Below are 11,511 nucleotides of genomic sequence, written 5' to 3'. Positions count from 1 at the left end.
ATGATAAGGGCAATACCTATAGTGGTGAGACAGCAAATGGTCGACATGCTGCAGAGTATTTTCAAACAATGTATATTTCAACTCGACGTCTCTCCTCATGATTCTGCAGACTTTATCCCGACAGTGACTACTGAAATTAATGAAGAACTCACAAAGGACTTCACAAATGAAGAAATATTCAAAGCCTTAGCACAGATTGGCGATGATAAGGCGCCAGGTCCCGATGGTCTTAATGCAAGGTTTTACAAAGAATGTTGGGACGTTGTGGGAGAAGATATTACAAATGAACTCAAGCAGTTTTTTCACTCTTCAATGATGAAACCAGGCTTAAACAACACAAATATTTGCATAATTCCAAAGATTATTGAGCTGGTAACTCATTCTGATTATCGCCCAATAGGTCTCTGCAATGTCATCTATAAGATTATTTCAAAATGTTTGGTTATACGACTGAGGTGCCATCTGGATGTTATCGTTTCTGACTCCCAAGCGACATTTATACCTGGACGATTGGTCACAAATAGTATTTTGATAGCTCACGAATTAATGAATTCTCTAAAAGTGAGAAAGAGAGTCTCTCAAACATATATGGCTGTTAAGACAGACGTAAGCAAAGCTTATGATCAGGTGGATTATGGCTACGGTCAGATCAGTAGAATACACAGTACTAATAAATGGGACTCCATTTGGTAAGGTGGTTCCAGATTGCGGGATCAGACAAGGTGACCCTCTGTCACCCTATCTATTTATTCTCTGTGCTGATATCCTCAGCCATTTAATCAAATCTCAAGTCTCCTCTGGACATTTACAAGCAATAAAAATAGGCAATGGTGTTCAAACTATTACTCATTTACAGTTTGCTAATGATAGTTTGTTTTTCTGTCGAGCTAACAACCGGAACTGTCAAGCATTAAAGGATGCTTTTGATGTCTATGAATATTATTCAGGACAACAAATTAACACCTCGAAATCCGTTATCACTGTTGGTTCTCGTGTTTATGGGCATCGTCAAAATGCTATGAAAATAATATTAGGCACTATAATAGATCAGAAGAGTATACCGTTCGGTCTGGATATTGGCTAGCCACTCATGATCCGTTTGATAATGCACCTGCTACGATTGCCCCACATGGCACCTTAGCTCTGAAAAACCAAATTTGGAAGTTAAAAATTTTGCCTAAAATTAAACACTTTCTATGGAATATTTTATCAAAATCTGTGGGAACTGCAACACGTTTGGTTACTCGTGGAGTCCCCATTGATACAGTTTGTCAACGGTGTAAGAGGTCCGACGAATCCATCAACCATACTCTGTTTACATGCCCATCATCACAATATGTTTGGAATATGGTAAATGTTCCCCTGTTTTCTACATTCCATGCAACAGATCCAGAGATTAATATATCAACCTTGCTGGAGGTAAACAAAGATAGTTTGAATCCTGAGGAAGAAAATCTACTACCGTTCTGGCTCATCTGGAATATATGGAGATCGCGTAATAACTTTATTTTTAATAACATCCATGAAGATCCTCTGTTTTACTTCCATCAAGCTAAAGGCGATGTGTCAGAATGGATAGCGGCCACAAGTGTTCAAAGACAAGATCCTCCGCCGGGGATTCGAAGGCGATTGTAAAGTATTGATTGATGCTACCAATGGTTGCTTGATGGATATCTCCATATATAGTTTACTACAAGATATTCACTTCCTTGGAGGCTTATTCAGATCAGTTTCCTTTGCATTCTCACACGTTCAACTAATGAAGTAGCTCATGTTTTAGAACAATTGGGATGTCATAATACAGATTTATATACTGATTGTAATAATCCACCTAGTTGGATGATGGACCCCTGCATGTTGACAGATTCTATTTTTAATAAAATATTTTTTTTTGCTGAAAAAAAATATACAAAAACGAGAGAAAAGGAAGATAATAGTTGCTGAAGTTACTCCGTATAGCAACATATCTCATACATTTTATACACTTGTCAATTTTTATTACTTCTATACTAAAATATGAATTTTTTTTGTTTGAGCAACGGTGAATTAGCTGGTGATGCTCATAGTGTGCCGAAGACCAAATCTGATGAGTCGTTGGTTGACTCATAAGTTGTTATCTCTAAACTATAGGTTATATATACGGCTATGTATTTCTATTACAGTCAAACTTCTGTAAACTAATAATGTTAGGATCATAATACTTTTATTAATTTATATTGATATTAATTATCTATAAATCAATAACTAATAATTTGTAGATATATTAATTGTTTAAATTTTTTAAAATTATGAATTGAGACAATTTTAGCAAAATAAGATTATAAATTTATATGTTGTAAATTTTATGGTTTTAGAATTAAATTTGTTATATCTAAAAACATTATTAACAAAAGATTACAAACACTATTGATAAATTGATTAAATTCACTTATACACATATACACATGATGTAAGTCAATTCACTTGGGTCTGTTTGTTTTGTTGCCGCAGGTATCGTTGTTCGTTAGGTTACCGTAGGTGCTTGAGGCTAGACGCTGTGGCGACCGCTGCTTCTAATTTTAGATGTCGATTAGATGCGGCGATCAAAAATGTTGCGTTTCTCGCAGCGGCCTGCGTCGACAAAACGAACACGCCCGAAGTCGATATCTCCGGTGATGGATCTAACCTTATTTACGATCAATCACGGCGTAAACATAATAAGAAGAAACCTTCTTCGCCGCAACCACCGACTCAATCAACGGTGCAGAAATGGAGATCGGAGAAGCACCAGCAGATCTCCTCTACTAATATCATTCAATCTTTAAAGGAGCTCCGGATTAGCTCAGCCGCCAAGTCGCCGTCCTCTACGTCTCCTCGAGGTGGAGGTGGTGTAGCCGTACGAGATGCTGCTTATAGATCATTGGCGGTTATGGCGAGAGGAAGAACACTGTAGAGCATAGCTAATTGTCTAAAGCCATGAAGCTCAAGTTCAGAAAACAGAACCGGTCGAGAGATTCGATAACCACCGGTTAAGGAAAAAAAGAGCGACGATTATGAAGTTGAAGAGGAAAGGTTTGTCATGTGTACAGTGGAGGGTGAAGCTGCTTAGCCGTTGCCGGAAACAATCGTTGCCAGTGGTTTTGGTAGAAACCACTTATTGTTGCCATGGAGATGCAGATTTGAGCTTTGAATGCATTGATCTCCGTGGTTGCGCCGCCACCTCCTCCACCGCCGGAGGCATGTCATGATGGAGAACACACATGCTCGGTTGGCTTGCCCCAACTGTCTTTCTGATATTTTAAAAACATTTATTTTTTGTTATTTCATCATAGTTTTTTTTTTTCTATTTTATTATTATGAGTTTTATGTATGTAATGATTCAACATTCTCTTCATATTAATAATTAATGTATATCCATCCTTTTTTCTTTAATCACTCTCGAAACAAAACACAATAATGGTGAGAAGCGATGTTCTTGAATATTAAATGGAAGAATGTGTAGTGTTCGTGCTGAGGTAACATTGATATTATTATGAAGTTTTTGGTTGGTATTGAAACTATAGTTTATCGGCTATGTTATAATGTTGTGTTATATAGTAGTTACCAGGAGTCTAGAAACCTTTACCTCTATCTTTTATGATATAATAATCTTTTATGATATTATGGTTATAGCTTTCCATAAAAGATTGTGGGTTTATCTAATAGATGATTCTTACTGATAGTTTAAGTAGAGTATAGAAATAGAGATTAGCTAGGGTATACAACAGCAACAATTAACAATATTTACTTTACATCAACCTATTTTAGTGCGCCATAACTTATTTAAACTAGGAGATACAAAATTTTTGAGAATGTAGATGGAATCTTTTCATTGAATTTGTTTGAGCTCAGAAAGCTGAGAAAATCAAATAAGAAGGGTTTTAGTGTGAATAACACTAGAATTTAATATAAATGAAAATTTAATGACTTGAATAACACTAGATTCTAAAGTAATTTAAAAGACTACTTAAAAGTTAAATCCAATAATAGATGAATTTAAAAGATTTGATAAAATGTTTAATGGAATAACACTCGAATTCAAATATCTAATAAACTCTTTCACATTCTCGTGTCCAATACCCCTTAGTTACACAAATCTGTACATTCAACATTCTTGATAGTCGATACTATTCGAGATAATGTAAATTCAGTTTGTGAAAAGCCAATTTCAAGTTTACGGGCCTAAAGATTCATTTGTTCAACTCTTTAACTTACAAGATAAATAGACAACCAAAAAGAGGATCGCATCGGAACAATTTCTCTCTTGTTCAACATTACCAAATGGAACAAGTTCATAGTAGTACATGTTGTATTAACCTCAAAAGCCAAACTAGTAAGTCTTTTATCCAATGTAATGGCTATAAATTACCATGCGTTGCCTGAATTCTTCAGAACTGTTTTCTTTTGCTCCTCAAGAGTCTATCTCTTTTTGAGTACACGTAACCCAAAGCCATTAACCCGAATCCCGACACTGAAACAGTTCCCCATGGGAACGGAGGATCTTTGAAACAGTTGAGACTCGCTTCCACCTTTTGTGACGTGAGGTACACCACTGAATGCACTGAGTACAAGTCGTGTGAAGCTGATCTCAGGTAGAACAAAGCCATCTCGAAGTCATTGTGCGATAGAGCAGAAACCGTTTTGTCAAACTTGTACTTCATAAGATTCCACCTTTGCATGAACTCAGAGTGGCGATTCTGTTTCCGAAGGTTCACATCTCCTCCATAGGCGACGGCGGAATCGATAACATCGATTGCACTTGTGATAGTTGTGTTCAACGATGTCAAGAGAACGTTTCTCTTAGCAGCGTCTTTCTGAACAAACGATAGAGACGAGATATCAGAGAAAGGTCCAAACGGTGTTTGCCCAATGCTCCATGTGTAATCAACTAGAGTTGTGTTATGTCTCGGGCTCCATATCAAATGAGTAGAAGAAACACCCCACATGCTCTGAAGTATGGAACCGACCAGAGGTCGTTCTAAGTCTCTTGTATGAACAAACACATGACGCCCATTGCAGGTATAATCACTCACAGTTTGAGTTCCTCTAGTTCTAACAGCAATAACCATATCTCTAAAAGCAACAGACTGATGATACCGATCAAGCAACAAAGGCGTATTGATATCTAAATCAAACACATAAACAGGCAAAACCCTAGCAAACCCATCTCCTTCTTCTTCAACAATCCCCGCAACTCTCCTCAACTCCTCAGCTGAATCAGTCAACGCCCGATGCATATGCTTGGAGTCCAAATACTCACTCACAATCAAAGTATAGTTATCAAACAGAAACCTAGAAGTATACGAATTCATCCCACGAGATACCGCAAACGAACAAATAGGACATTCTCTATAATTCACACTGTAACTCTTAAAACTCAGCTTCTGTTCTCCTAACAACAACCCACCACTCTCAGCTTCATCCATAAACGTTCTCTTAACAAACTCCCAATCTAACCCAACCGGATCCTTAACCTCTGAACCATAAACATGAATAAACTGAACTACCAACGTATCATCAAAGTGCACAGGGACTCTCAAAGAAGGAACAATCAAAACCTGATAAGCATTATACACCAATGAAGCCAAATCCGCAAGTAAAGCCTTTTCTGATTTAGGACGACCATGAAGAGCTGCTAAAGGATGAAACTCACCTCTTGGCAAAACACCATCACCAGACAACGCAGGACCATAATCAACAGGTCCAGCTGAGAGATCAATCCATAGATAACGTTCTTTACCAGTCCAAACACTACCCAAACATTTCGTAAACCCAGCTGATGAATCGCCATGAGAGTAGCTATAAGCATAGGGTTTAGCCTGAGAGCCTAACGAGATCAAGTAGATGTAAACCCCTCCATCTCCATGCTTCTCTTTCTCATACTCTTGCTTTATGATCTCGTCGATTTGGTTGTACGGGATCGAGAGGAGATTAGATCGGAGAGACGAGGTCGTGCTTGAAATTAGGGATTTCAATGTTGAATCGAGCCGTGACGAGAGGGATTGAGAAGAGAGTGACGCGTCGAGGTGGAGGGAGTGAGATACGGCGAGTTTGTGATTGGTTGATGAATCTGGAGATGGAGAGATCACATGGAAGTTGTCGTCAGTGACGGCGGCGGAGATGAATTCGGAGAAAGTTGAAGCGGCGGAGGAAGGGAATGAGTCTCCGATGAAACGGACGTTGAGTGGGATTGAGATTGATAGAGAGAGGAGTGATTGGGATAAAGAGGAGAAGTGGAGTGATGAAGATGAAGAGAGGGAGCGTTTGAGAGAGGACGAGAGAGATCCGAACGAGTCGTTCGTAGCTTTTGGGTCGAGACGGAATTGGTTTGTTAAGAAGGTGTCTAGTCCTGGGATTGGAAGAGAAGAGGATGAAGTTGTGATGGTGAGTAGGAGGAGGAAGATGAAGGCGGATCCGCCATTGAAGTAGGTGTGCGTCATGCGAAAGTGGAGCTCAGAGGAGGATGACGAAGAAGAAGAAGAAGAAGACTCGATATGTGTTGTTGTCTTTGCTGGGCTAAAATGTCAAATTAGGGATTTAACTCCAAAATTGCAATTTTTCATTGTAAAAGTGTTTTTATACTCCTAAACCGACCAAACCGAAACGAACGGAACAAGATTCTCATATTCAAAAGCTACAAGACATTTTTATTAGCTAGCACATGAAGTAAACTCTGGGAAGACAAATTCAGGCTGAAGAAAATGTTATGGCCGCCAAAGTAATTCGTATGCATCGTAAATTATTTAGTATTACAAAGAGTTTACTGGGAGCAAATAAAGAACCAAGCAAAGAATATGGCCAAAAGAACAAACAAACAAATTGAAGCAGACTCTTATTATGGAGTTTTTGATACACGCACTCACGAAGATCGACAATAAACAGTAACTGTAGAACGCAAGTTTGTACAGAAGATTCTCTGGGGGTGAAAATGGAGCAATGAAGAAAGCCAACACCAACCATATGGGTTCCTCTTATTCTCCATTTTTTTTCTTTTTCTTTTAAGCCAGATTACACTTCATACCAGACTCAGTCAGAACATGTAGACCACACTATCGTGGATTCTGGACTTCTGGTTTTGTGCAACACATTCGGATATCCACATCAGGTTCCTAATCTCCTGCTCCCTCAACCTCATATACGCAAAGAATACCGCGTAATGGAACTGAAAATCTCAGGTTTAAACAACCATTGTTAGTATTAGAAAAATAGAGACACAACTATATTACTATAATATATCGCTTAATGCAATTGGCATCTGTCACCCTGGTCTGTAATGTATTTAAGTGCAGAAGTTTTGGAATTCAAACAAAAAGAAAAAAACTGAAGCCGAAATGTTATGGACTAAAGAAAGTTATATGGGTTCCTTTGCAGAGAGGGAAACAAACCTGTTGCTCAAAGGCTAAGCAAAGCCTTCTGACTTCTTCTTCATAAAATGCCTTGTCGAGCATCTGGCTCTCTCCATAAGACATCTTGGAGAATATAGCTTGATAAGGAGGGTATTTCTCCATAACTCCACGAACCTAGTAGTGCAAGATAAGGTGATTTACTGAGCCAAATTCGTAAACATTATATAATTATAAATATATTAGCTTTTGGATTTACCTGATCTATGTCTTCGCAGATAGCAAGTTCCTCGTGGCCATATGGATAGCTGCAGAAGCAAATATCAAAACCATAGTTAAGAATTACATGCAACAAGTGGATGGAGTATATCATTTGACTGTAGAATGCTTCTTACAGGAGACCAAAGTTGGAGTACAGTTTCTTTCTGTCTTCTCGTGTGAGCTCAGTGCCAATGCTGCATTGCAAAGAAAATCAGTTCCAATGCGTAGATAAACAAAGCAACATAACGATGGTACCATCAGCTTGTTTGACAAGGTAAGACATTCAAGAGAAGCAGTAATTCACTACCTATTGATGGTGATATTCACTGCTCTTCTGTCGGCTTCAAAGGCCAAAAGGTCAGACATAATCTCTGATGTTGCCCCACCAAGTTTCTATTTCAGATACACAAAAAAGAAGAAGGGGTTAGCTTGTACAAGTAGATTCTGTAAAAAAAAAGGATTTGGGGAAACTAGCACCTGACAGAACTTGTAAAAATCCTCAAGGTATGCTTTGTAGAGGGTGTTCCTCATAATCTCTATGTTCATGTCATCGAGATCCTACGAATAATATGGTATGCATGTGATAACAGAAACTAGAAAACAGATTGCACAAGACTGATTGAAAGCAAAAACTAGAATAATAAATCCATGAGCTTTTTACCTCTGACGTTAGGCATTCAGAGAAGTATGGAGCGAGAGGAGTGTCAACAAGCACCAACCGATAGAGTTCCCTCATGTTTTGAGCAACTGCTAGTGTAGCAATACTGGAAAAAATTGAGAGAGTATGATGAGAAAAAGCATAAAAGTGAAGAAAGAAGAAAAGGGGTTTGAAGCAGCAGGTAAGGGATACAGAAGAAGATGCAAAAGATCACCTGTCGAACATGCCTAAAGGGTGACATTTCTCGAGCAACTCTTGAACATCTCTCTCGTGCAGGGTTCCAGTGACGATGAGCACGACATTGTCAATCATGTGGCCATATCTGCATGACAATATCAAAAGATCAAACCCAATATATCACAAAGGCCTCTAGATCGTATCCTAAACTATATCCAGGGGAAAAAAAAGGTAACAATTGAAGCTAATATTTCTGAATGATCTAAATATTTCCCTTCGAGAGAGTGAAACTAATAGTTGCTCTGGAGTCTGCGATCTCGTTAGGCTAGAACTTGACGAAACTAACAAATCTTATACTAAATTACGTACACTGAGACAGAGCTAAACATCTCACACTTTACCTGATGTACTCCAAAAAGGTAGACATCGGCTCAGTAGCTTGGCAAAGCATATGCTTGTAATCATCAACAAGCTTGAGAGTACACTTCTCCACAATTGTGGTGGTATGCAGAGGTGACGGCTCTGCATTGGAAAACATCAGGTTCAGATATCACCACCACAAGAGTAGACTTGATAGAAAAATCTAAACAATGACTAGACTAAACAACACATTTCAGATCCTAAAATTTCACATCAAAATTTATTCAATCGCAGATAGATTTGGGGATTTGAGAGCGTTTCAAAAAACCTAAAACCCAGAACCCATACGCAATGAAACAAAAAAAATCAAATTCAAATCATCAAAAACTCGCATTAGAGACATGACGAACCGTTTTGGAGATAAGAACCGTATTTGGTAGCAGAGAGATGCATCTTGATGTCGTCTAGGTTCTCACACTGACATAAATTATTGTAATCGGCGGTGGTGAGAAGCCCAGCACGGTGACCCCTAACGATCGCCTCCAAGTACCCGCCATGGATGTTGAACGTAAGCGCCTCGAACCCGTACATCTTACTCTTCTGATCGTAGGACTATTCAGATCTCAAAGATTCGTAGCCGGAGATCTGATCTGAAGAAGAAGAAATCGATACAGAGATAGAGGCGAAGAAGAAGATAGCTTTTGTTTGCAAACTCGTCCTCGGCACGTTTAATTTACGATTCTGTCCTTTAAACCGGATTGCTAAATTGAATACTCATTCGCTGTTCCTAAACCGAAAATGTTCCCTGAAAAATTGGAAATTACTTTCTTGTCTTGGTTTTAAGTTTGGTTTATCGGTTTTTTTTTTTTTTTTTTTTTTTTTTTAAAGACAAATACGACTTGATGAATGAAGTACAAACCAAATCTACTGAACATTTTAAGATATTATGGATCCTAATAAATTGAATTAATTTTTTTTTGGATATGAAGTTATTTTCATGATAAATATGATCAAAACAGCTATTAGAAAAACAAAAAATAATTAAAAAAAAATTACGTTCAAATCAGAAATAAATAAAGTGACTATGTGTTGTAATTAGAAATCAAAAATATGATGTATTGTATTTTGTTTGTTTGTACATATTTTGTTTGTTTGTAGTCTTAGAATTAATATCAACAGATTTGGACGGGGAAAAATAAATTAACCGCGTGTACGTGGAAGTCTTCAATTTAGCAGACCGGTATCAATAAGGAAGAGCTTGCAAACAAATCCAATCAATAACATAGTTATCTTCTTCCTTGCGATCGCATCAATCGCTGCTAAATCAATTTAATAATTATTTTCTTGTTTTGTTTATGTTTGGTTTATCTGGTATTTTGTTGTTGTTTTTTTGGTGAATACAATTTGAACTTGAGGTACAAACCAAATCTACTGAAATTATAAGATATTACTACATTATGACTCGCGGTGTACCGCATACCAACTTTTTTTTGATTTTTTTTATTAATATACTATTTTAATACGAATTTTGTTAATGTACTATTTTGTTAATTTTAGTGATTTAGTGTATAATTCGTGGTATACCGCACAACAATTTTTGTTTAGTACAATCTTAATTAAATCAGTTTGATTCGACATATTTTATATTGATGTTGTTAAAATAGTAAAATAAGGATTTAACTCGTATTAAAGTATCATACTAATGATATATTTTTTAAATATTATCAATTCAATCATGTAATATCATATAACCCATCATGTAATATAACTCGTTTGTGTTATTTTGAAAATTCAATATGCTTAAATATTCATAATTTAAAACTTTTTTATTAAGTTTAGATATATCAGTTATAAATTATAAACTTCTTAAAATTCTATCATTTACTATATACAGTAAATTTACTATATATGTATGTTGAACACACACTTTTTATATTGATTGAGTAATATACGCTCATTTAAAAAAACTCAAATCACAATATATACAGAAAAATACACATTTTATTAACTTTATGTATTATATGATGATTCACTACATTTAAAATTTAAAATCAAAAAGATGATAGGAGAATAAATGTTTTTAATTTGGAATAATCTTCTAAATATCTATATTAATTATGGAATAATATATATATGGATATTTAAAATATTTTAATTCTGTTTGGTTATAAATATAGTAGAGAGAATTAACTAAACTTGTTTGGATATGAATATAAGTATTAAATGATATTTTTGAGCAAAAACTGCAATACAAATATAGATTATTGATCCTAATAAGATTTTTTTTTGAAAAAAGCTTTATTTGTTTTTTTGATTGCTGGGAAAGAGACTATGACACTATGTGATCCTAATAAGTTGAATTAATTTTTGCTTAGATATCTTTATGAAGTTATTTTTCAGATAAATATAGGCTTTGATTGGTAACATGAGTTACCATTGAGTTAAGTTGAGTTATGGACTTAACTCATAGATTATTCAAAAATGTTACCAATCAACAACAAATTTAAAAATTTTAAAGTTGAGTTTGATTTACAATGTGTTATGGTTGACTTACAATTTTGAGTTATATCCATTGTAAAATTGTTAACTCGACATTATTCAACATCATGGAAATTTTCATGAGTTAAGATGTGGTAAGTTGAGTTATTTTTTTTTATTAAAAAACGAAAATTCAGTTATATAATACAAAAAATT

At 36.0% G+C, this 11,511-nt stretch overlaps 2 protein-coding genes and 1 pseudogene across 2 annotated transcripts; 1 reads left to right on the top strand and 2 right to left on the bottom strand.

Annotated features, from left to right (window-relative positions):
- LOC104698739 (uncharacterized) lies at positions 1–3,273 on the top strand (annotated as a pseudogene).
- An 896-nt stretch (positions 3,274–4,169) lies between these two features.
- LOC104790511 (uncharacterized) lies at positions 4,170–6,624 on the bottom strand. The gene has a single exon (XM_010516281.3). The coding sequence runs from the start codon at positions 6,456–6,458 to the stop codon at positions 4,407–4,409; it is 2,052 nt and encodes a 683-aa protein (XP_010514583.1). The 5' UTR covers positions 6,459–6,624; the 3' UTR covers positions 4,170–4,406.
- A 101-nt stretch (positions 6,625–6,725) lies between these two features.
- On the bottom strand, positions 6,726–9,624 carry LOC104790510 (V-type proton ATPase subunit d1). The gene is made up of 10 exons (XM_010516280.3): positions 9,228–9,624; positions 8,859–8,979; positions 8,495–8,602; positions 8,284–8,386; positions 8,100–8,180; positions 7,930–8,015; positions 7,757–7,816; positions 7,621–7,669; positions 7,404–7,538; positions 6,726–7,180 (listed from the first exon to the last, which is right to left on the bottom strand). The coding sequence occupies exons 1-10, from the start codon at positions 9,406–9,408 to the stop codon at positions 7,049–7,051; spliced, it is 1,056 nt and encodes a 351-aa protein (XP_010514582.1). The 5' UTR covers positions 9,409–9,624; the 3' UTR covers positions 6,726–7,048.
- Positions 9,625–11,511: the final 1,887 nt, after the last annotated feature.

This window comes from Camelina sativa, chromosome 6 (genome assembly GCF_030686135.1).
Source record: "Camelina sativa cultivar CO46 ecotype springtype chromosome 6, ASM3068613v1".
NCBI classification, from domain to species: Eukaryota; Viridiplantae; Streptophyta; class Magnoliopsida; order Brassicales; family Brassicaceae; genus Camelina; species Camelina sativa.
Note: the sequence above shows the minus strand (reverse complement) of the source record. Positions and strands in the feature narration are given on the sequence as shown.